The sequence below is a fragment of the Microcaecilia unicolor genome, chromosome 10 (genome assembly GCF_901765095.1).
Source record: "Microcaecilia unicolor chromosome 10, aMicUni1.1, whole genome shotgun sequence".
NCBI lineage: Eukaryota > Metazoa > Chordata > Amphibia > Gymnophiona > Siphonopidae > Microcaecilia > Microcaecilia unicolor.
This window is the reverse complement of record NC_044040.1, coordinates 175571556-175598546: the sequence shown is the minus strand read 5'-3', so window position 1 is coordinate 175598546 and position 26991 is coordinate 175571556. Positions and strand designations below refer to the sequence as shown.

The 26991-nt window shown below is 41.6% G+C and overlaps 1 protein-coding gene across 2 annotated transcripts in view; it reads left to right on the top strand.

The window, feature by feature from the left end:
- SLC9A9 (solute carrier family 9 member A9) overlaps positions 1 to 26991 on the top strand; it is a 514180-nt gene that overhangs the window by 202917 nt on the left and 284272 nt on the right. For both annotated transcript variants that reach the window (XM_030216056.1, XM_030216057.1), the window contains exons 8-9: positions 5793 to 5898; positions 13647 to 13735. In XM_030216056.1, coding sequence (XP_030071916.1) covers positions 5793 to 5898; positions 13647 to 13735 — 195 coding nt within the window. The remainder of the gene's footprint in view (positions 1 to 5792; positions 5899 to 13646; positions 13736 to 26991) is intronic.

The window sequence follows — 26991 nt, the reverse complement described above, 5'->3', positions numbered from 1 at the left end:
CCAAAGTTCTGGGCGGGTTACAAAAAACATTCATAATAGTTAACACAAGAACCACATACGATAACATAATAGACAAATAAAAAAGCAGTATTTAAAATCTCATAATGATCTGGTTAGATACACTAACTAATGGATCTCAATACCATAATGCCTGTTGAAACAGCCATGTTTTAAGTTCTTTTTTAAACTGAACAAAAGAAGTAATACTACAGAAAAATACAGGTAACTCCAAGGGATTGATTTCACCAACTGCTAGAGAATCCTCATATTTCCTTGTGATTTTTGTTAATCACCTGGGGTATATTTCCTTTTCCTGGTCCTGGAATATTGTGGGCTAAAGTTTTGTTCATGGTATTTCCTGTGGTTTCTTCATTTGATTTGATACTTTGATTCATTCAAGTATTTTCTTGAGTGTAATTAATAAGAACTGAAGGGCTTATTTCCAAAGCCCACTGAGTCTATATTAGTTGCATTGGACTTAGAGAGGGGCATTTTCATTATGACATCCAAGTCCAATTATAGACATTTTGCTGAAAACATCTATAATTCTCATCCAGAACATATCAATTTTTGAACCAGAAATACATCTGTTTCAAAAATTGCTATTTTCCAGACATTTTTGTGCGCGGTACATATTTCTTAAGGTACTGTTCTAAAAAAAAAAAAAAATCCTAGAGAAAAATGCACAAAAAGAATCCATAAGGATGGCTTTGTGGCACCATACCTAGTAAACTGGCCCACAGACATCTCAGCAGAGCAGAGGAGCAGCCTAGTGGTGAGTGAGACTTCACATAAAGGGACCCAAGTACAAATCCCACCTCATGAGCCTTATTTTGTGTTGTGAGCCCTTTAGGAACATCTAAAAACCTAACTGTACACCTCTACAAATGCCCTCAGGTCTACAGGTGTCTCCTATCTATAGATACAGTTGGTATTTTGTGGGTTTTGGAAGTCTCACAGTTTCTACCACAAATGTACTAGTTAGAGTGGGATATGGACCAGGGTCCCTTTCTCTTTAATCCACTGCACTCACCACAAGTCTCTCCTGAGACCAGCCACAAGTCTCTCCTGAGAACAGCCACAAGTCTCTCCTGAGACCAGCTTGCTGCTTTAATAGGAATGGCCATAATATCTGAAGCCGTCACAGAACTTGGTTTGTACTATTACTATCGGCAGGTGGGTCAGTAACCACTGGGGGATTAAGGTGGGGGGAGTCATGCCTTAATCTCTCCAATGGTCAGCTGGTCAGTTAGGACACATTTTTGTGACTTAGTCTTGATTGAAACAGGTCCAAATAAAAATGTCCCAATTTTTGCCCTTGACCATTTTATCTTGTTCCATTATTCCTGAAAAATGTCTAAATTCTGGGACCACCCAAATCCCACTCAAAACACCCCCCCCCCCCATAGCATGCCCCCTTGTGATTTAGATGAACTGCGGAGAAAACCTTGATGACATTATCAGAAAATGTTGATGAATTACACAACGTATTTTAAAGTAAGGAGAAAAATGAGGTCATATGTATTGACAAAGCAGTTACCTTGTTTTAACTGCAAAGACCTTAGATAGATTTGCATGACTCACATTGAATTTACAGCGCTAGTGCAAGTAGGTGTCTCAAGGCATATGATCAGTATTTGGCTTATGTACTGAAAGGTCACATGGAGTTCTCTTGTAATCCCCCCACATAACGACCATTATCTCAGTTTGGTTCTAAAGTAGAAAATCTTAATGTTGGTTTAATACATATGTATCAATGAGTATTCTATGGAACTGGCTAGATTTTTGTTAAAGCCTGAAAGAACAACCTCAGAGTGATCTACTCATGCTGCTTCTCCACATACGGAAAATTCTGCTGTTTTGAAATCTGTATTGTTGGCAAATGGTATTACATCATCATCTAGGTCGGTGGGTCAAAAGACATTTTATATCGCCACAGGCTAACATAAGAAAACAAAATAGCAGAAACTCTTTGAAATGCCTTTAGTAAAATAAAATAATCTGCATTTCCTTCATTATGTTTGCTCTGTAAAGTAGGTCAGTATTTCAACATTATTCATTCAAGCCACTGCATTTCTTGGATTCTTCTCTAAGAGCCTGATATTCAAAATATTTATGCTCCCAACTTTGAGAGTTATGCTCACAAATTGGCCTCTTTCAAAATTTACTAGGGCTGAGTGCATAAGTTTTTACTCAAAATTTTACCAAACTCTTAAATTTAGGATCATAAAAAGTGGGTGGTAACGGGCAGATTTAGGATAGGGAAAAGAAGCTAGGGCTTAACGCTGATGTTCAGCAGTAGGCTCATAAATTAGGCTCACAAATCTAGGCAAATGAATGATGCACCTAAATTTATGAGCATACATTTTAAGCTCATAAATTTTATCTTCAGCTGAAAAGTTATGCTCCTAAATTTGGCTAAAAATTTAGGAGCTCAGTGGGCCCTAATTTTTAACTATTTCTCTTCTCCCCTATCTCCCAAGCATCTTTAGTGTTTTTTTTTACAGCTTTATTACTGATTCTTTTCTGATCTTACTCCTAATACTGGTATTCAGCCAGTAGAGAGTGAACCCCTGCACTGTAAGAACTGTGCAGGTCTTCAGCCTGTGCAGGCTGCTTTCCTCTCAGGTTTTGGACTTCAGATGCTGGTGACCAGAAGGACTTCATAGCAAACTAACTTGGAAAGACAAAGGTGCAAGGATTCCAGCAGGATATTTTCATAGAACAAATGAATGTAGGAACTGGAATCAACTGAAGTGATCAACAAGCAGAAGCTTTTCATTTAGGATACAGACAGTGACCAAGTTCTGACAATTAATAAATAGACTGAGGAGCTGTGGACATATCTCCTTACCAGGAAGCAAGATGGCCACCAGTAGGAAATGCAGATCACAGAGCTTAGGACTACGGTAGTAGCTAGTCCTGGGGGTCCACAGTGGCTTCTGTTGGTGAGAGACAATATAGGTCCTCAGGCATTTCTCAAATTTTCTTCTTCACTTGACTACAGATATAATTTCAAACTGCTGCATTGAAAGGAAGTGACAGAAATGTAGCCCAGAAAACGTCAATGTTTTTTATATGATGCTTCTCAAATATAACTGCCTTGGTTCATGAAGTTATATGAGGCATGTGAACATCTCTTGCTTCATACTCCCTACCCTTCTGCCAGGTTAAGTTTTCTACTTTGCACCTGTGAGATCTTGGGTCATCATATCCTTGGAGGGATAGAATGGAAAATGATTCTTCAGAGTAGAAAAAAAGCAGGCACGTGCTGTTTCTAAAGAGAATGTTCTTCCTTTCTGTAGAGTTCTGACAAAGCATTCAAATAGATAGAGACATTTTATTAAGATTTATATTACTTTTGCCTATGCAAGATCCTTTCTGGTTTTCTATTGTATGTAGCAGGTTTGTCCTGGTTCAGTCATTGAAGGCCACAACAGACCAGATTTTTCACGCTATTCCTAATGAATGTGCATGAGAAAGATTTGCCTACAGTGGAGGTAGTTGGCATGCTAATCTATCTCATCCATATTTCTTAGGAATAGCCTGAAAATCTGACCTGTCTGTGGCTCACAAGGACTGAACATGGATGATACTGGTGTATGGCCTAGTTTTAAACTTCCTTCTGCTTCTGACAGTTTTTCAAGAGGTCACTAGGGACTCCAAAGTACTATATCATTCATCTCTGATCTAATGTATAATTTTGAAAGGAATAGTGATTTTGTCTGTAAGATTACATCTACTGAAGCAGATTAATCAGTTGTGATTTTTTTTAAATATAATTTACTACCTAGGAATAAATAAAGATGAGCTATTCTGTATTGGATAATGCACTTAGGGGTCTTTTTATTAAGCTTGTTACAAGAAAGATTTAAAACAGGGGAATTGCTCAGGCATTTGCTGTATTTCTAAGTTTTAAGATATATATATATATATATTTTAATTAATTCTCCACCAATTACCTATTAAGGTAATAAGATTCACAATTGCAAGAATAAGAAGAATTAAATGTTATCTCTGTTGAATTGCACTAGCCTGTACTGCAAGATTTAAAAGCATGTACTCAGAACACAAAAAGACCATATATATTTAGCTGCAGAAAAGGGTTTATTTACAGTACAGGTAATGTAAATAATGTTGCAAACAAGAGGTAGTCTTAAGAATCTTAGAACAGAGAATTTGTGCTTTAAAAACAAGGTAACAGGTTTAAATCAAGTTAACTTACAAATCCTTTTGTTACAAAGCATGTTGTGGTCCAGCTGATTGATGAGCAGCATGAGGTAAGAGGAGCCCAGGCATTCTGCAGTCAGTGATGGAAGAGAAGTGCAGCAGGAGAGAAGAGAGCCTGTCTTTTACGGAAGCAGCTCTGGCTTTTTATATTGTTAGTTAGCAGAGAAGCATGATCACATGTCCTGTGGGCATTTGCTTCCTGGTTGCATTAATTTGTGGGTAATTTGCAAAGCATTATGGTCTATATGCACTGACTCCTGGGTAAATTGCAAAGCATTATGGTCCTAGGTGCACTGGGAAATATAGTTGTAGCATGATCACATGTTATAAGTCTTTATTCTGTAGATGTGCTGGGTTCTGCTGTCTGAGGTAGCCAGCAGATGGTTTAGCAAGCAAATGGCCTCTTGTTTATAATTTCCTCTGAGTCCTTTTGTCTTTACTAGCTAGGGTCACACCTCTCCCACCTTTCTGTCTCTTGGCTCTTTGGAGATGTGTTGATATTTACACTCAGGCAGGCTTTTGAACAGAGGAAGTTTAAAACTCTTTGAAGCAGTCTCTTGTTTGTATTTGAATAGTCTTTGTTATCAGAAGTTTCCCAGGGGGAGGGGGAAAGAGGGACTTGAGATCCAGACCAGTTTCCAAGCTGTATTTTTATATTGGTATATATTTGTATCTGATCCAGCACAATCAATAATTCTGCTACACATTTAATTCTGATAATTAAACTCATACCATTACAAGCTTACGCTAAAAGGGGGTCTGCGCTAGCGTTAGCGCATGTTTATGATGTGCACTGAGGCCCCCTTTTACCGCAGCAGGAAAAAAGAAATGGCCATGTGGTAAGTGAAGCACTTATCGCATTGATATTTCAGTAGGGAGCCCTTACCGCCACCCATTGAGATGGCAGCTCCCACACTAACCCAATGGTCACCATTGCCCAATTACCGGTTTTTGTAGCACTGAAAATGGTGCGTGCTAGGGGTGGAGACTACTGCTGTGCTCCTGCGGTAGCGCAGCGGTAGTTCTGGATTGGCACACGGTAAGCCCGCAGTGGGCTTACCGCTGCTTAATAAAAGGGCCCGTTAGGAGGCAATTCTTTAAAGTAGTACCTAAAGGTAGATACATCAAAGGTGCCACTAATTGACAGGCACATATGCACTAGGCTTTATTCTATAAGGAAGTGCCTAAGTGCCATGGTGCCTAACTGCATGGGTGGAGCGGGGTAGGCTATGGGTGTGTCTTTCAGGTACATGCATCACTTGGCATGCCTAGGCACACCAACCTACACCCACCATTGATATTAGGGTACACCTACACATGGGTGCACCAATGCCAACTTTACACTAGTATTCTATAATGGAATCTTGGCACCAAGATGCTGTTGTAGAATTGGCACTAAGCACACAGCATTGAGGCGTCTAGACTGAGGTGTCAACTTACAGGATTGCGCCTTACTGATTACATGTAAGGACATTGTCCTGCTACTGCTGAGTACCAGGCACTCAGCCGGGAGCATATCTTGGATGGAATTGTAATATTTTTCCTTAACATTCTTTTATCACTTGACAAAATTTACAAAGCTATGCGAGTTCCCTATGCTGGAGACGGGGCTCTTTTTCCTCTTGTCTTGGAGTGCTTTCCTGTCAGCGGAGGCTGCTGGCCTCACAGGTAAGTGTTATGTGGTTATAAGAAAACACAGTTAATGGGCTACAGAAGATGGAGGTGGGACTTCAGCTTACTTGGTTGTCACTAAGGCCCAGATGCATCAAACAAACGTAACAAAATCTAAATCGTTAAAGTCCTTAACGATTTTGAAAAACCGAAGCATGCACCAAAAAAACAGGTCAAACAATGTATCACTGAATCGTAATCCCCGTCGTAATCAGCCCCTAAATCATGCGCAGAGCAGCCAAGCGTTATGCTGGCTGCTCTGCGCATGCCACAAACGTCCAAAAAAAACCACAACACAAACATGTGGCTCCCCATTTCCCCCTGCACTAACCAAAACATTAAAAAAATCCAAATAGATCGGGAGGGGGCAAAGGCGCTCATCAGGAGCGTCCTGTATGGGCACCCTTGCCCCCCCCCCCCAAGATCGCCGCTGTTCCCCGCTTCAGCCGGTTTTAATAAAAACAAATCTCCAAATTTTCTCATCCCCGGTCCCCCTCCCTTCCTGTGTTTCCTGTCCCTTGCTCCAGGGCCCCGCCCCCTGGGATCATCGCCGCCGCTCCCACCCTCCACCGGACCCCCCCCCTCCACATTACCGTCCCGTGCAGCGCCTCTCACCTATATGCGAAGGTGCTGCATGGGATAGAACATCTGATCGCCAATTGCTTCTCCCTTCTCCGACGTTGTTCCTGGGCCCGCCCTCCATTGACGTAAGTTACCTACGTTTTTTTTTTTTACATGCCAGCTTGCATTTTTAAGGTGCAGGAGGGAGCGGGGAGATGACAGCTCAGGCCTGAATGACAGGTCTGAGAGCTCGCTAAATTTGTCACGTTAAATGATTCGTTAGAATCGTCGGTATGGTTAGTGCATAGCGAATTGTCCATATTTCAATGGTAGTTTCTGGTTTGCATTCCGTTTTCGTTATCTGCTAGTGGCTTCAGAAAAAGGCCTATAATGCATGCAACGGCCGCAAATTTTGTCGTTAGAGGGTCATTAAAGGGTCGTTAGAGTTTTGTGCATCTAGGCCTAAGAGATATAAATAGGACTTAGCCTGGAGGTGGTTGTACTGAAAGTGGGTTTTCCAATCTAGGGAATCCAGTTTCTGAAGGTACTGTAAAGGAACGCTTTCACTCTCTGTCACTGTTCAGATCCCACTCTTTAAACTCCATAGTAATTCCTTGTTTTACAGGTAGCGTCTCTTGGATTTCTTTTCTTTTCTTTTTTAATTTTCATAATACTAGGAAATCATACTATCTAGAGCAGACTACTACATCTAATTAAGTTGACTCAGTGGTGCTTTGTGTGTAAACATCTGGGCTTCAAAGAATAATGAATAGTGAAAACATAAGAATAGCAAAACTGAGTTACACCATTGGTCTATATGGCCTAATATTCTGTTCTCCAACAGTGCTAAGATAGTATTCAGAAGCAGCGTATTAGAAATGCCCATACCTCTCCCTACCTGTTACACTTGTGGTGGAAACTGTGAGCCCTCCAAAACTCTCCAGAAACCACTGTACCCACATATAGATGCCCCCTTCACCAGTAAGGGCTATTGTAGTTGTGTACAGTTAGGGACAATGGTCATTGGATGGGTATTAGAGGGCTCAGAAGACAAGATAAGGGAGCAATGGTAAGATGTGTTCCTGGGAGCATTTATATGAAGTCCACAGCAGTGCCCCATTGCTCTCTTGGGATGTCTGGGGGACCAGTCTGCTAAAAATGCTGACCCCTCCTACATCCCAGTGGCTTGATTTTGCGCATTTTTAACTTGTATGTTTTTTCTTTTTTTTTTTCAAAAGTGGCTTAAAAAGAAAACCGAACAAAGCTCAAATTTACATTCTTATAGAATATGGCCCAGTGCACGTAAATCTACACACAGGGATTTACGCCACGTTTTTGTTGGTGTAAATGGATGCACATAGTTTTAGGCGCTGGGACATCAACTATTCTATTCTATTATATTATATACAAGATATTTATATCCTGCTAATATTTATACTGAATTTAAGCGGGTTACATAAACTCAAAACATACCTGTAAAATCAAGAAAGTCCTACAGAATATTCATTCAAGTTCTTATATACTGCACCTAAATCTAGGCACCACTTATAGAATATGCTTAGGTTGAAATGTTCACCATGTGGATTTTTTAGGTGCCTTATATAGAATCCTGCCCATTGTGCAAGAATTCTCCTCCTTTGGACCTTTTTGATTTTAGGTGACCAGCTTACATGAGCAACTTTCCACTTATGCAAATAAATGGCCTCTGAAAATTCCTCTTAAAGTACCTGGAAGCTTTTCACCTATCAGCCTTTTCCATTGTAAATCTAAATATGTTATGGCATCCAAATCCTATGCCTTCATCTCATGGATACACTTAAAGAAGAATGCAGCTTGGACAACCAATCTGAAAGAAATCCAAAATTTTTTGGCAAAGTCAAAATGGTCTGAAATGCACCTGGCTCAAGCTCTACCTCCCATTTCTCACACATCTATAGAGACCAGATTTATTCTTCTAACTCCAGAAAATGTCCCTGCTGATGATGTGGACTGTTTAGCACAATGTTGATGCAGGTAGAAGGCAAAGATTTGTGGCTAAAGAAGCAATATGTTGTAGGGTGTGAGCAGTGGTGGCCCTACCATTAGGCTACCTGAGGCAGGAGCCTCAGGTGGCACTCTTCTGAGGAGGCATCTCATCCCTTTCATTCCTTCCCCCACATTCTTCCTTGAATTTTACCTTTTTTTTCTTTATGGCAGTGGCTACAGTGGCCGCAGCGATTCCTATAGGCTGCCCTGCTGCCGGTCCTGGACCCTTCTCTCTACTACGGCCTGCGTCCGAGGAAACAGGAAGTTACTTCAGAGAGGTGGGCTGCAATAGAGAGAAGGGACCAGCGGCAGGGCAGCCCATGGGAATCGCTGCTGCCATTGTCGCTGCCTCCTTTTGAAAAAATAAACAAAAAAAAAAAGTTAAGTTCAAGGAAGGGGGTTGGGGAAGGAACAGAAGGGGAGAGATCTCAGGTCATGATTGGGGGCAGCAAAAGAGGAGCTGGGGCGGCAGCTTATTCCTCACTTCAGGCAGCATATTGTCTTGGGCCGCCCCTGGGTGCGAGCTAAATTGAAATAAATAACGTCTTTGAACATCAAAACATTGTGGTGACAATTCTATAATTGTGCCCTGAAGTGTGTGTATCTCAGAGACATGCCCAGGACCCATATTTACACCCCTCCCCCCCACACACATACACATGCTAAGGACTAAATTCTATGAGTGGCATCCAAAAAAATAGTGTCAAAAAAACTATTATACTCCATTTATAAAATACCATTTAGAGCCAGTTTCTGTATATATATATATATATATATATATATATATATATATATATATCTTCATGTAAGTATATGCAACCAGTACAGACAGTGAAAATGATACCAACTTGTGACACTTTGGGGGTCTATAAACTAAAATGTGCAGTAAGGTTTTGCACTTAACATGCATTAGCCTCTGCAGTAATGTTTGTAATGTAGTAACATAGTAGAGGATGGCAGATAAAGACCTGTACGGTCCTTCCAGTCTGCCCAACAAGATAAACCCATATTATAAAGTGTGATATGATTTGTCCTTGCTATTTTTAGGACACAGACCATAGAAGTTTGCCTTGCACTGGTCTTGCTTTCCAACACCTGAAGTTGTCATCAAAGCCCCACTCAAGCCCATCCAAATCTGTCCAGCCACAACCAGGGCACAGACAGTAGAAGTCTGTCTGTCTGGCAGGCACTGGCCTTGTTTTCCAGCTGCTGAAGCTGAATCTGTCCAGCCATGATCAGAGCACAGACCGTAGATGTCTGTCCAGCATTGGCTTTGCTTCCCAATTATTGGTGTTGCCATCTAATCACCACTAATCTTGTTTGGTTCCATGTTTTCTATACAGGATTCCTTTGTGTTTAGAAAACTGACTGGCACTCCAAGTTGTGCCTCCCTAGGTTGAAACCGAGTCTATCTGGTGGTCAGATTGGCCCTGAGAATTAATTACTGTAATTTTGTTATATCATGGTCAGTGGCGTACCTTGCCTGGATGGCACCCGTGGCAGAGTGCCGATGTGCCCCCCCCCCCGGGTGCAGCGCCCCCCCCCACTAAATTACACCCCCCCCCGGGTGCACGCCGCTGGGGGCATGCCGCAGCGCGCGCCTGCTCCGACTTCGCTAAACTTCTTTACTCGTTCACTGCAGCTCCCTCTACCCCGGAACAGGAAGTAACCTGTTCCGGGGCAGAGGGAGCTGCAGCGAACGAGCAAAGAAGTTTAGCGAACTCGGAGCAGGCGCGTGCCGCGGCACCCCCCAGCGGTGTGCACCCAGGGTGGACCGCCCCCACCGCCCCCCCCCCTTGGTGTACGCCACTGATCATGGTTTAGCTTTGACAAGTTTAAAAATGTGACAGTTGCTCGACAAGCTTAAAAATGTTGCTGCTAAGCTGTTAATGAGGAAGCAGCAGTCAGATCATGTAACCGCTGTGGAAGCAACTTCACTGGACTCCTTCTGAAGACAGAATATGGTTCCAAATATTTGCTGTGAAAGGCCCTTGATAGAGAGGTTTTCAGTGGGACATGGTTTTTGTGTTGGAGAACGGATTGCCATTTGGTTTGTATGACCACTCTTTAAAGCAGTTTTAATGAGACTTATTTGTGTGCTAGAGACAAGCTGTCAGTTGAAATATATCTTTTGTCGTTGTCCCTAGCGACCTCACTCTGATCTCGGTATGTGCTGTAGGGGAAGGGTCACAGACTTATGCAAATTACTGAACTTACTGTGTGAAAAGGGATCATTAGCTGTGATCAAATCATGTAAAATGAATGCAACTGCTAAAAGTAAATATAGATTATGTTTAAAGGCACAAACTGTGCAGTATAAGTGTATTTGATAGTCAAGCAAAAGTGGCCTTAGGAAAGCTTTGTGAGTGTCAAGGATAGGGTGTGGGAGATAAAAACCATGAAAGTAGAATGTAAATTGAATTGTATAGGATAAAGGGTTTGCTGAAAGGCTGCAGTAGCAGAGTTTAGCCCATAGAGGACTGGGATTCTAAAGGAGCTAAAATAGAAGGGAAATCTGTACTTGAGGGGAGGGGGAGAGGTTTCCTTCAGTGCTGTAGTGATTTTTCTGCTGTGGAAAAATGAGAGTAGTGTAGGTCACAGATAAGAAAACTGAAAAAAGTCATAAGAGTTAAATTCACAGAAGTGTTGGAATTATCCTGGGGTGAAGGGAGGGAAATCTCCCTCACTAAAACCCTTCTACCTCAGGTGGAGGAACCAGACACCACACATACACGGGACTGAAGGAGCCGGCTCCGGCCAGGTCAGGCCCCAAACCCAGGGTTGCTTCTGAGGCCATAGGCGCTGACTCCATGGGTGCTGTGGGTGCTCGAGCACCCCCAATATTTTCACCAGCCGGAAGTTGGAACCGGAAGTTCCCTTCGCCAGCCCAACGTGCCCGGTGCCCGCCCTCTTCTCCCTCAACAACCCTCCGCTGGTCCGCCCTTGCCTTCCTGTGTGCCACCCAGAATTTTAAAAGTCATCTTACCTCGGGGTCCTGGCGGCAGCAGTGAAAGGCGAGCAGGCTCGGCGCTTCAACCTTCCCTTCTCGCTCTGACCAGAGCTGAGAGAGAAGGGAAGGTGAGGGTGGACCAGTGGAGAGGACTGTTGTGGGAGAAGAGGTCGGGCTGGGGTTGAGACTGGCACTCGGAGGGAGGGGGGCCTGAAACTCGGAAGGAGGGAGAGAGGTGGACCTGGAACTCAGAGGAGAGGGAGGGGGCCTGGAATTTGGGAGAGGGAGGGAAGGGGACGGGGGGAGGGGGAGGGGGAATGCACCACCTGTAAACAAAAAAAAAATTTTCAGCACCCCCAATCATTTTGAAACGTTGGCTCCTATGCCTGAGTTGGCATTACAGTTGTTACAGTAAATGACAAAGTATATGGTTTTGTAACCCTAGTCATGCTCCTTTGGCTCAGCTCCTCACTTCGGAGTAGCTTCACTCCTTACTGGGCCACAAACAGATATTTCTCTTCTGTGCCACACACAGAGCTCTCACTGGCAGGTTCACATGAGTTGGGCTCCGGCTTGGGCCAGACATACTCCAGTAAGCCAAGGATACTCTTTCTCTGGGCATTCACTCTGGCATTTACTCAGTAATTAGTAATTTCAGTTGCAATAAACTTCAACTTGCTTTACTAACACAACTTGAAAAGCAATTGATAAACTTGATAAGTTGGTCTGAACAATGGAATGCAGGGTCATTCAGGGTGATCAGCACAGCTCAAACAGGTTCTCCCATACAGTCGGAGCACATAAAATCATAGTTCGGTTCTATTTCAAAATCTCTTCTATCTGCCACCAGAACAAGGTACTTGATATTCTCTTCATGATTACATTTATAGTCTATGGTAATCTCCACATGCATAACTGGTTGAAGTCTTTTTAATTTTATCTCAAACTCCTCTGGTCCACTGTCAGGTAAGTAGCACGGGGTAACCAGCCACTCTAAGTCTTGTCAGTCATTCAGCTTCAACACATTACAGCTATGGCTTACAGCATAGAGAATAGCACATGAGTGAGCCGCACTAATCTCTTGCAGTCTGTATTTCACTCACAAGATTTCTACAGTCCTCCATCCCATCCTGGAACTAGATCAGTTTACCAAGTGCAATGCAAGTCCTGCCAAAACTCAGGCACACCCGCTCCAATTTCTACCAGGGGTTTTTCCCTCAGGCATGCCTACTTTGCTCCCTCATTGGGAGCACTGCTGCAGATACCTTCTACCTTGTGCAGAGGCTTCCAAACACTTGGTACCCAGGACTTCCCCCTCAGAGCTACAGGTCTTGGCGGGGTGGGCTACCAAAGACTAGAATTTTCTCTAAGCAAACACTAATGTTGTTTCTCTAGTCCAGGCCCTAGGGCTGGGCTTTACTCTGATTTTTCTCCCTTAGCTATTAATTTCAGCTCTCTCACAATCTAGTGACCTCCCTGAAATCCTTCCTTTCACCCACTATGCATAGGCATTTTCATGGGGGGGGGGGGGGGTTCACAGTTTCATACTAACTTTATACAGGTGTCGAGTTCTTCCCTAATGGATCTGTTGCAATTTCAATCTTTGTCTGAGATCAGTCTAGCATTGGCCAGATGCCTTGCTTTTGGATACATTGTTCCTTCCTTTTGGAATTCCATCTCATGGAAGATTCAGGAAGAATCAAACTATCATTGCTTTTGGAAAAAATTGAAAGCTATGTTCTTTACTGCAATTTATGATTTATTTTATTGGTATTTTATTATGAATTTTGTAGTGTAATCTGCTTTGATTTGTGGTGTGTTTTGTTTGATTTACTGAAGGTGGAATATGAAATATAATCAAATCAAATTAATGTCACGCGAGATAAAGTGGGTGCAGTTAAATACACCTTTCAGGGTATAGTTAATTTGGTTGTATCTTATCTGACAGTTTGGCAGTTAACTGCAGTGAGCACTCCCTGCCCCTTACCCACATTGCCATAAAATTCCACACATTTTCTAAGTGCCTTTTGATGTTTTTAACGTTCTCTTTATTATACATTTAGGAATAGATGTGGGAAGATGAAACATGTTTTTTTGTTGTTGTTAGAGCAGAACACACAATGCAAAGCTCATCCTTCTTTAAGTGCTACAGCTTTTGATTGAAAGATGGCATGCAAAATATGACGTTAATTGTTTCTTTAAATTCCAGGAATTGTTGCTGTTCTGTTCTGTGCAGTCACACAAGCCCATTATACCTATAACAACCTGTCACCAGATTCAAAGATGAGAACTAAACAGGTAGGACCAGAGGGTAACTGACATATGACATGTCTGGCATTATGATTAAACACATTGTAACCACAGCTGTATGGAACCAGTCTCTTCATTAAGAGAAGCATGTTACCTGGCATCATTTGAAAGAAAACAATAACAATTCTCCTGGTAAGCAAAAAAAATATATATATATCTATAAATACTTGTTCTCTCTATTTTGAGAAACTTGAAACACAGAGAACCATGCAGTAGCAGTAAGAAAGATGAAAGCGCTGCAGCTGGTAATGACTGAGCTGTCATCTGAAAGCATCAAAACATTTGTGAAAACCAAGAACCAAAGAGAGAATTGGGAGAACAGATGGGCCTCTTGGAAAGATGGTAATGTCATGTTTTCCTATTCATGCCTCCCAATGGTTTGACATCATTGGGAACAAGCCTCAGCAATAGGCCATGGGGGTATGTTTTACTACCCACGTAAGATGTAGATGAGAAAACAAGATTTTATTAGGAATATGCATTTTTATTTTCTCATTAGTTCTCTGAACGTCGTACCAACCTATGGAGTCTTTTTACCAAGCTGCGGTCAGCACTAAAACGTGCTTACTGCAGCTTAAAATGGCGCCCTGTGAGGCGCGCTGAGGTGTCCTGTAGTACTTTGGACATGTGGTGGTTATTTTTTTTTTTTACTGCAGGGGCATATCTTGGGACAGAGAGTGGGCGTGTCTGAGCTAATCAACGCAGCTACGTTACCGCACGCTGACCGATTAGCACAGGATTAGCACATGAGCACTTACTGCCTACAAAATGGGTGACAGTAAAATGGCTGCTCGCTAATGGCAACATTACTGCATGGCCATTAAATCAGAACACGGAAAATAGGCCATTTTCTGGCCACGGCACAAAGTGGCCTTAGCCCTTAGCACACAGAAAAAACCCATCTAAGGGCGTACTAAGGCCACTTTGTGCCGTGGCCAGAAAATGGCCTATTTTCCGTGTTCTAATTTAATGGCCATGCACTAATGTTGCCATTAGTGTGCAGCCATTTTACTGTCACCCATTTTGTAGGCAGGTTAGTAAAAAGACCCCTATGTACAGTTACAGTCCTATCAAAATTCCTCTTCAGCAAATTTTTTGAAGGTTTATTTTATTTATTTATTTATTTTGTTACGTTTGTATCCCACATTTTCCCACCTATTTGCAGGCTCAAGGTGGCTTACATAGTACCGTAAAGGCGTTCGCCAATTCCGGTATAAACAGTTACACAGTGATGTTGTGGTAGAATAAGGTTCATATGGAACAAATATATTTGGGAATCGTATAGAGGAAGACTTGCATTATGTCCATTACGTGCTTTGGTTTCATAGTGTTGCAGGGTTCAGGTTAATCATGTAAAGGACAATTCTGTAATCTAGGCACCTGCATTTATGTGCTCCTTGCACGGGTATATGTCTAGAATACTAGCAGTTATGCAGATATATGTGCACTTACCACCTAAATGGTAGCAGGGCACCTGAGTGTCATTTGACAAACACCCATCTAGCTTAGCATGTATTATTTATTTATTTATTTAACAATTTTTATTCCGTCTACAACTAGGCAGATCAACAAGTCAACATACACAATAACAGCTACTAACAAACACATTATCAGAAAAAAAAAACAATATATTACTCAAATTAAAAACAGAGGCATCAGCTCCAAGCATGTTCGAACAAATAGGTCTTCAATAATTTACCAAATTGAACCCTACTGCTGCACAATCTCAAATAACCTGGTGGTTTGTTCCAAATTTGTGGACCCACTATTTAAAAAGCCGAATTCCGAGTGTTGGCAAATGGTACAGATTGCATCTTAACATTTGTCAATAACTTCAAATTCTCTGATCGTAAAGATCTTACTGGCTGATACTCTTGAATCACCTCTTTGAGGGTCCCTTTCACTAAGGCGTGTGAGTGCCTACGCACGTCCAACATGCGCCAAATTGAAACTACCACCCGGCTACTGTGCGCCCTGGGCGGTAATATTTTCTGTTTTCTACCGCGTGGCGCTTACCTGGTGGTAATTGGCAGCTTATGCATGCTAGCTGCTTACGCCCAGTTAGCACATGAGACCTTACCACTAAGTCAGTGGGTGGCAGTAAGGTCTCAGGCCGAAAATGGACACGCGCCGGTTTTAATTTTGCCGCACATCCAATTTCGGCCACACACAAAAAAAATGCTTTTTTCCAGGCGCGCTGAAAAATTGACCTCTGCAGTCCAAAATATGCACCTACACCAGCTCAGGCCACTTTTAGGTTCACCTTAGTAAAAGGGCCTCTAAGGTACCAAGGAACACAATCAGAGTACAATGCTTGATGGTTTAAACGTATCACTTTGTACTGCACTCGAGAGTGGACTGGCAACCAGTGCAGCAAACAAAGAATCGGGGATACATGTTCAGATCAAGACACACCTGTCAACATTTGGGCAGAAGCATTCTGTATCTCCTGCAATGCATTTATCTTAGATGTTGGCAAACCCAAGTGCAAGGAATTGCAGAAATCAATATGAGAAATCACTGAACTTTGTACTACAGACCAAAATTCACATTGTAGCAACATAGGTCTTAACTTTGCCAATAGAGGTAGGTGGTAAAAAGCTGTCTTAACAACATGCAATACTTGGTCTTTTATAGACAACTAGTAAAAAAAGGCCTGTTTCTGAAAGAAATGAAACGGGCGCTAGCAAGGTTTTCCTCGGAGTGTGTATGTTTGAGAGAGTGACTGTGTGAGAGATCGACGGAGTGAATGTGCGAGTGTGTGTGTGTGACAGAGAGAGAGTGAGACTGGGTGCGAGTGTGTCTGTGAGAAAGAGAGTGTGTGTGTGTGAGATTGAGAGTGTGTGCCACCCCCTCCCTCCCTCCCTTCGAGTTCCAGGGTCATCACCTCCCTCCATCCACCGTCCCTCCCCCTCCCTTCCAGTTCCAGGCCCCATCCCTACGAAGTTTGAGAGTCATCTTGACTTACCTTGTTGGGGTTACGGCGGCCGCCAGCAGCGGTAAAAGGCGTGCAGGCTCGTCCCTTTTCTCTCTCTCAGCTGTGGTCCCGCCCTTGTGGAAACAGGAAATGAGGGCAGGACCACAGCTGAGAGAGAGAAAAGGGTCTAGGCTACACGCCTTTTACAGTTGCTGGCGGCCGCCGTAACCCTGACTTGGTAAGTGAAGATGGAACGACCGGCACCGATACCTGAGCGGGAAGCGAGAGGGACGTGGGGTTGCGGAGGAGAGCGACAGCGATGCAGAGTCCGAAGACAGCAACATCTCCTGACATCAGGCACGCAGGCTTCTACTGCAGGAGAGTGACGTCAGGAGATGGTTACAAACCCAGTGAGACACATTGGAACGTTGAAGGAGCAAATTATTATATTAGATAAAGGATCCAAACTTACACCCAATATATGCATTTTCTCCTGCATGGGAAACACAGAATTGCCCAAATTCACAGACCCACATTGAGGTAAATCTTTATCCTTCCCAACAAACGTCAATTCAGTTTTACAAAAATTTAAAACTAACCTGTCTGAGCACATCCATCTTTTAACAACCCTCATACAGCTACTCAATTGTTCAGTCAATCCACTCAAACCTCCCTGTACTGGGAAAAAGGGGAGTGGACACATGGGCAGAATACTGTAAGTTACATGTATCCATGCCACATTTAGATACCCGCATGACCGACGGCTCTATGGCTGATGTAACTCCTGGTGTCTAATTTGTTAGGCACCCCGATACCAGATTATACTAGTATTCTATAATAGAACTTGGGTGTCCAGGTTCTGTTAGAGAATGGACTTCTATTGCATGGCTTTGGGGTGCCTAAGTGGAGACACAAAAAAATAGAAAATCTGCCATTTTATGGCTGTGGTAAAATGGCCTTAGTGCACGGGAAAGACCCGCATAAGGGCACACCAAGACCACTTTTTGCTACAGCTTAGTAAAAGGACCCCTCAGGGTTCTGCTTTGCTGATCCTTATGAAAATCCCCTGAACACCTCACTCTATTCTCTGTAAAGAATCGCTACAGCATTAAGATCTGAAGAGTGAATTTAGGAAGATCTTTTTAAAATCAGGACGCTTGACCAACCAAGGTACATGTTTTTTTCCCCCCTTAAAAAGGTAAAAGTAGAAGAAATTAATTGCATAATTCATAAAGGAGTGTCTTATGTTTTTTGGTTATTATACTAACTTGATCAACTGGGAACAAATTATACAGGAGCAAATTATAAAAGGACAATAAAGGAGGCAAGAAAATGAAGAAAGAATAAAATTGATATTTTACAGCTACGTCGGCAATACTACAGTAGAAATTCTTTATTTCAAGATCCCTTAACTGGAAGCTCTTATCCTGAAAAAAAATCATAATCTCCAAATCCTACTGCTTTATCATTACCTAAAAATTGGTAGGCTTTATATGATTTATTATCTTTAAAGACTCCCATTAGTTGAATTATTTTTGAATTAGAAAACTCATTATGTGAACTTGCTGTTCATTTTTCCTAATGGACATTCCTCTCCCTTTGTGTCTAAACATCTTTCTGGCTTTTCCTGTCACCTTTTTGGCCACTTTAAGATCATCAGATATGATCACCACTCCAGCTCTGGTTTTTTCGCACCCCAAATCTTAGCTGCCAAAATCTAGACCTTTCCTCAAGCTTTGCTAGATCGATCCTCAGGTTTTCCATATCTTCTAGGCTGTCTCTCCTGTTTACAATTGTTATAGTTTCTGCAAAAAGGCAGGCTTCTTCCAATAGCCTTCCCACAACCCTCAGACTAATATTGAAAAGAACTGGTTGGACTGAGATCCTTGCAGCCCACTACAGATAATGTTCCTTTTCTCAGAGTATACTCTAATATTCTTTTTTTTTTGTTCTCACTCAACCGGTTTCAAATCCAGTCAGTTACTTAATGACCTATACCAGAGGTCCTTCTCTGAGCCATAGCAATGCATTCTTCCTGTTCCTGGGGTTCCACTTTTCACTGCCAGAAGGATGAAGATCTTGACCTTCCAGAACAGAAGGGTTGCATTCCAGAGGGATCTAGTGTTTGCTGTTATGATAAGGAGGTATATATATTGGGAGTCTGGATATTGTTGAAGGTAGGATAAAGGTGGATGGTGCAGGAAGGTTTCCAGATGTAGTGGGTAGTAGGGGTCTGGATATTGGGGGATGAGCTATCTTGATGTTAATGGACATTGCATTGATGAGCCATACACCCATCAAGGCAACACCCACGGTGTGAGGAGATTTCCTTAATAAGAACTTAGGCCTTATTTAGTGCAAAGATTGAAGCTTCATTGGGAGTGAGGATAGAGTTGGGGTTCACGGGATGCAATTGTACATGACCAACAGGTCCTTTCTCTTATGTGTTTCATAGGATTATAGATGTTCAAGAAATATTTTTAAATAAATAATTAGTGCAATGCAGGCATGCTACATTTCTTGTGTTAGCATGTAGAAGTGTTTTTTTTTTTAACGCTTGCTTATTCTTTTGAAAGCTGTTCTTTAAACTTACACAGTTGGAGCCTTGCACAAAATGATGAGGGTTCCCTATGTTTGAACAAGTATATAAAAATGCAGTGGTTCACCAATGAGTAGAGGAGTGGCCTAGTGGTTAGGGTGGTGGACTTTGGTCCTGGGGACCTGAGGAACTGAGTTCGATTCCCACTTCAGGCACAGGCAGCTCCTTGTGACCCTGGGCAAGTCACTTAACCCTCCATTGCCCAATGTAAGCCGCATTGAGCCTGCCATGAGTGGGAAAGCACAGGGTACAAATGTAACAAAAAAAAAGTCATGTCTGTATATGTCTGATCAATATTTTGTTCTGAATGAAAAACAATATAAAATACAAGTGCCAAAATTAAATTGAAGCAAGTTGTCCCACATAAATATTTAGTACTTTTCACCTGCTCTTGTCATCTGGCTAAACTATACTTGCTGAAATATTCATCTTCACCTTATCTGTTGGGCATTTGGCCTAGTTACTTGCTAAGAGCTGCTCTGCTAGAATTTATTGGCCTTTTAACACAGTATTTGAATTTTATGTTGGCCCAAGGCTTATATCCAGGTGAGAAAGGGGCGATCTTATTAACACCAATACCAAAGAATTTAAACTTGAAGCGCAATGAGGTGTCTAATTATCAACCAGTTGCCTCCATCTCCCTTTTAAATATGATAATGGAGGTTTTGGTTATTCAACAATTAATGAAGTTTTGGGATGATTGCAATATGCTCATGAATTACTTTCTGGTTTTAGACTAAAATATAGTACGGAGACTATTCTAGCTACTTTAATTTTGGAATTGAGGGGGACTAGTGAGCTTGATATGTCAAGTGCTTTTGATATAGTGGATTATAACATATTACTGCATTTTCTTGAGTATATTGGTATCACAGGAAAGGTCTATAAATGGTTCCATGGTTTTTTGGGCTGTAGATCCTATACAGTGAAGATGTCTGGGTCTTTGTCTCCTGAGTGGAGATCAGAATGTGGTGTACCACTGGGCTCACCTATCTCCCCAGTTTTGTTTAATATCATTATGGCTCCTCTGGAAGAAAGCTGGCTTCTTTTGGATTACATCCTTTCATATATGCTGCTGATGTTACCATTTATATTCCATTTCAACATTCTATTAAGGAGATTTTAACCAATATAGCATGTAGTTTAGATGCACTGGAATCATGGGCTCTGTTGTTAAAACCCAAATTGAAAAAAGGGTAAGACAAAATTTTTGATAGCAGTCCATTTCAACCTGTCACAGAAACTAACTTTACACTGGATGATGTGACTTATAACTTGGAGAATAGTTTGAAAGTTCTGGGTGTTGTCTGACACTTGAAACACATATATCTGTGGTGGTATCCAAAGCATTTAGAATGCTTTGGAAGTTGCAGCGTGTACGAAATTGCTTTTCCTCAGAAGTCTGTCAAGCGATAATCTTTGTACTTACTAATTTGGATTACTGCAACATGGTATATATTAGCTGTAAAAAAAAAACGTTCTTAACTAAACTTCAGATGGTGCAGAATACCGCTGCCCGCTTGATTTGCAGAGTACCAAAGTTTGAAAGGGCATTTCTGTTACTGGTGAGGTTGCATTGGTTACCTGTGGAGGCTCGCTCACATTTTAAGCTGTGAAAGTTTAATTTTTCAAGTTATATATGGAATTGCAGTGAGTTACATGCAAGGACTTATCTATTTGTCAGAAAGCAATATTAATTCCCGGTGTAGGATTTTTTTTTTTACTCTCCCTTTTCCTAGTTGTAGGAGTATTATTTATTAATTATCACACTTAGCTAGCTTTTCTTATTTAGCATCCCAATGGTGGAATGTTCTACCATTAGAAATTAGGTCCTTGGGATCTTATGGCTTGTTTTGAAAAGCATTCAAATTTAATTTGGAAAACTTTTGGATTCATAATGTGATATTGAGATGTTGTTGGATTTTTTTTGTTTTTTTTTTATAAAGTTTTTTCATCTATAGTTAGTTCTTATTTATAAGTTGTAAACCACATTGAACTTTTGTGGTTAATGTGGGATGCAAGTGGCAGGTAATATAATGTAATAGGGAGTTTGGTGTTTTCTCATAGGTCAACTGAGCTTAGCGTCTCCTAAACCGGCATCACAGAAGAACAGTGTGAAGCTATCGTAGCAGCACTGACGGTAAAATGTAGCAAGAGCCGCAGCTGAAGTTGCTTGTTGAACTAGTTTTATCAGTTTAACATTGAGAACTATGAAACCAATTCTGTGACTGGACATCTCCATTTAGATACCCAGAAGCAGTAAAAGCCTATTCTATAATAGAAACTGGATGTCCAGGTTCCATTATAAAATCCAGGGCCGTGCCAAGGGTCTGTACCGCCCCCCCCCCCCATGAAGATGATCGCTGTCCTCTCTCCCCTGCCCTCCCGCTCCCATGTCCCAACTGCCCGCCCTCTTCTCCCCCCAACAAAATCTCTTTTAAATTTACCTCCGTCCGGCTGGCAGGGCAGCGAACGGCGCAGCGTCAGTGAAGGAGACGGCGCTCCCGACTTCTCTACTAGTCTTCCCTTTGCTCAATGTCCCGCCTTCTTCTGACATCAAGGATGATGTCAGAAGAAGGCGGGACATTGAGCGAAGGGAAGACTAGTAGAGACGTCGAGAGCGCCACCTCCTTCACTGACGCTGCGCCGTTCGCTGCCCTGCCAGCCGGACGGAGGTAAATTTAAAAGAGATTTTGTTGGGGGGAGAAGAGGGTGGGCAGTTGGGACATGGAAGGGCGAGGCAAACATGGCGCGGTGGGGCACCCCCCTGCCATGCTTACCTCGCTTACCGCGTTGGCACGGCCCTGATAAAATCATAGTATTGGCACACCTGACATTTAGACACCCACAATCAGTGGAAGCCCCACACATGAGTACCTCCCCTTGCAAATACATGCTAGGTAAGTTGCGTGTGTATTTCCAGAATAGCACTTTGCGAGTAAATGCACACACATCTGCATAAGCACTGCAGAATTTACACATGCAAGGGGCATGTAAATGCAGGCTCCTTTATTATAAGACTGGCCTTCACATTCTTGGGCTTCTCTGTTTTAACTGGAGTTGGAGCCTGGGGTGGCTGCTACAAAACAGAGACCTGTCAACCAGCCACTGCAGTAGGCCAGGCCTACAAGGTGTCTCCATGTGCAGTGAAACATGTCTTCTATGTCAGAGGTTGTTTTGAAGATATTAGCCAATTTGTCACTGTCATTGTTGTGTCAAATTTCACAGCTTCTGCAGGTTACTAAAGAAACTGAGTTCAAAGCCTTTAATGGGGATAAACCAAATGTTTGAAACCTAGAACCAACAATTATTCATTTCTTAAATATATATTGACGCTGCATGATGCAATTGAATTTTTTAATGAAAACTATGAGCAACATTAATTTATTAATTTCCCTAGCCAGGCTAATCTTCATGCTGTATCTCTGGACATGTTGACAGGATATTTCCATGAAATTGATAGTAGTCTCTGTTACATATTTCTTGGCATTTTGAGGATGATGGTCTCATTAGTTGGGGAACTGGATACAGAGAGTCTGGACATTGTTTGAATTTGTGTGCAGTCCCAGGCTGATCGGGTTCTGAAGGCAACTGTCATAGTGCCTTTGCTTTGCTCTCATATATGAAAAAGTCTTAGGGGCCCTTTTACCAAGCTGCGGTAAGCACGAACTTGTGTTTACCGCAGCAAAAAATGTCTTACCCTGGGGTGTACTCAGGGGTCATGTGGTAATTTGGGGATGTACGTGTACTAACTATGAGCTAAAAGTGAAATTTGTATTTTAGAGCTGAGGGCGGGTCTGGGAGTGGAAAGTGGGCATGTACTGCATTCTGTTAGTACGTGGGCATTGCTGCATGCTAACTGATTAGTGAAGGTGTAGCACATGAATCTCTACCATGTACAAAATAAGTAGTGATAGGAGATCACACACTAATAGTCACATGGTAATGGGGAAAATTAGCCCCATGGCCATTTTACCTCGGCGGTAAAAATGGCCTTAGTGCATGGGAAAGACCCGCGTAAGGGCACACTAAGGCCACTTTTTACTGCTGTATGGTAAAGGGGCCCTTTAAACTATTTATTCCTTATTACAGTGCTGTCTTTCCAGGTTGAACGGTTCACATTTTCCCTAATTTCTCCAGGGCAACACAGACCCAAGTGGAAGAAATTTTCAGGTCTCTGTTTATCCTAATTCATCAATCACCCTCCTTCCCATTCCCATTGAAATGCATTTCATGATTCACTTATAATGCTGAGACCTTAAGGGGGGGGGGGGGGGGGGGGGGGGGGTCTGTATTTAAAAACAATTTATATCCAGAACCAGTGTTGGGCAATTACATTGTACAAATAATATATTAAAGTTACTAAGGGAAAAGTACTATATTACAGTTACTAGTTACTTGTTTAATGAAAGTAATATGTTAAAAAGTAACTAAAAGTCACATATTATTTTCACAGTAACTTAATTCTTAATAATAAACAGTTGTTTTGAAATTATATAAAATTAATTCTAGCAATTGGAAATCTATCTATTATCAAAGAAAACATCTAAACAGAAAATGCTCAAGTCCTCAAATATAGGGATCCAATTCAATTAGAGAGATACGGGGAAAAAAACATGACAATAGCTAGCATATGAGCAGTTCAGAAATCAATCAATCATTATCTATATGGAGGAGGAGTGGCCTAGTTGTTAGAGCACCAGTCTTGCAATCCAGAGGTGGCTGGTTCAAATCCCACTGCTGCTCCTTGTGATCTTGGGCAAATCACTCAACCCTCCATTGCCTCAGGTACAAACTTAGATTGTGAGCCCTCCTGGGACAGAGAAATATCCAGGGTACCTGAATGTAACTCACCTTGAGCTACTACTGAAAAAGGTGTGAGCAAAATCTAAATAAATAAATATTGATCAGTCCTCAGTGTGGCAGCACCAGGCAGAGCCTTCTTTTTTTTGATGGTTAAAATCAACAGTTGATTGAACAAGATTTTCTTTGCTGGCATTGACACCACTTCATCACTCTCAGGTTTGTGGCTTACCGGACACAACTTACCCCTAACATATATATTATCTTTTTCGCTTGCTAAATCAAAACATTTGACATAAACGGAGTTCTTAAATGTCAAAAACCCAGCTATCTTTATCACCTCGTGCTGCACGCTTGAACAATTTCACTCAAAAGGAAGTTTGCAGGAATCCAAAAGCAGCCCAGTAATCACTTAGTAATATATTTGTTGCTATTGAAAGTAAATACCTTAGCCTGACAGTCAAGCATGGAGTGGGGCTGCCTTGCTGCATCACAGTGTGGACGTTTGCCATTACCAATAGGCACCCCAACTCCCCCCCCCCCCCAAATTGAGACACAGTCTGCTGCTATGTCTGGTGGTGATCCCCAAGCTCCACCAGCGGAACAGGTGCTCCATTGGTGGCCTGGCAGATGGCAGCGCTTTCCATGGACCACTGTCATGATGCCCCCCCCCCCCCATGCATGCTTTGGTTTTCCAGATGTGTGAAAACTCAACTTGTGAGTAGGGAGACCAACACAGTGGTGGCCCATGGAAAGAGCTGTCTACTTCCAGGCTGTCGGTGGAGGATCTGTTCCACTGGAAAGGCTTGAGGATCCCCACCAGGATGGGTTCAGAATGGGGGAGTAGGGCAAATTCCCCCTCCCCCCCAAAAAAATTGAAGGTCTGGCTACGCAACTGATTGATGGAAGCATAGATTCTACTTTATATCAGAAAATTCTAGGTCATATGGCAAGACAATGACGATTAATGTACAGGATAACTGAAAAAGATATTTTGAATTGGCCAAATCAAAGGCCTAATTTAAAGCCCACTGAAATGTTTGCAGGAAAACCTAAAATGAGCTATTTTTCAAGGAAGTCCTCAATATTACAGAGTTGAAACAATTCTGCATGGAAGAGTGAGCTAAAATTTCTCAAGGGTGATGTGGAGACTGATTAACAGTTTCAGAAAACATTTAGGTGAAGTTATTGCTGCTCAAGAAAGTGCCACCAGTTATGGCATGATGAATTCACATGCTTTTTCACACTAAGATACTTATTGTTCAAAATACATGTTGAGTAAATAATCAAAATATATCATTCCTAGAATCCTGATGCAGACCATCAAGACCGAAACACGAGTCATGTCGGGTCCCCCTCATTCTATAACAGGGTGCATAAGTGTAGTTCACGTGAATCTTCCATTTTTGGGCCATTTCGGTGCCTTGCTTTAATTAAAGCGCCTTTCCGCCTGAAAAATCGGCGCAGAAACAGCACAACAGAGCTAACTTTATAGTATGGCACTTTTCTTACTATGCCTAAATGCACTCTCTCAGTCAACACTATTTCATTTTATTAAATTAATAAATCATTTGTACAGTTACACAGCATCCCTCAAGTATAATTTATAATCACGTAAGTACACATAAATAAATCATCATATATATATATATATATATATATATATATATATAACTATGCCTTCATGTGAATGAGAAGGCAAGGCCGAAATTCCTTTGGGGATTGTGATGGGCCTTTTGATAGACAATAATTAATTTTCCCATCAGCTATCGTAATCCCTGATGACTAAATTGAGCTCTCTTGCAAGATAGAAAGTAACACCATCAGTGGTCATTTGGCTGGCACTACTTAAATATTTTTAAAATGGGTTGGCATCCACTTAGATTTTATTGTACTTTCAAAGGTAAATAAGAGCCTTTGCGTCTACTGATGATTGTAATGGGAAAATGTGACTATGGCACCAAATATTGAAAATTTATATGTTGCCTCTTTTGAAAACACCTTTTTACAAGATCATCCCTTTAAAGAGGAAATAGTTTATATAAACGTCACATCATTGACATTTTTGTGCTGTGGAGAGGTACTTCAGATCAGCTTTTTCAATTTTACTCATGGCTTAACACAGGATGTCAATCTCAAATTTAACATGCATTTCCATCATGAAGAGATTAATTTTCTTGACATTTTGATCAAAAAAGATAGTAATTTTTTTTTAATACATCCATTAAAAAAAATCCCCACAGACAGGAACACATACTTTCACTACACTATTTTTCATGATAAGAATCTTAAAAAGAATCTTCCTTTATGCCATTTTCTAAGATTATGCAGACTTTGTAGTAATTATGATGATTTTGATAGACAGGCATCTTTGATGACATCAAAATGCACTAGTAGAGGCAATCTGAACAAATTTATATATGAGGGCTATCATAAGGTTAAAATCAGTGACCGGAAACAGTAAACAGGGCCCTAAATGTGAATATCTTGATGTACAAACAATGGCTGGACTTGCCCTGTCTGACCTACTAAGCCGCGCTATAGGCTCACTAACATTTTAGCACACGCTAAATGTTAGTGCGTGCTAATGGTAGAGACACCCACTGGGTGTCTTTAGCGTTAGCATGTGCTAAAATGTTAGCACACCTACAGCATGACTTAGTAAACAGGGCCCTTAGTTGGTGATTATTTATAAATTCTGGAACATATTGGAAAGTCATGAATGCGCTTGATTTTCAAGGTAAATTACATATTACTAACAATAGTTCCGCGAGTTCATTTTTCAATTCTATAAGTACTCAGGATGAATTCCATCTGGTCCAGGAAATTTGCTACACTTCAGTTTGTCAAATTGCGCCATTACATCTTCAGGTTTATGGAGATTTCATTCTGTTTCTCTGACTCGTCAGCTTTGAATATCTTTTC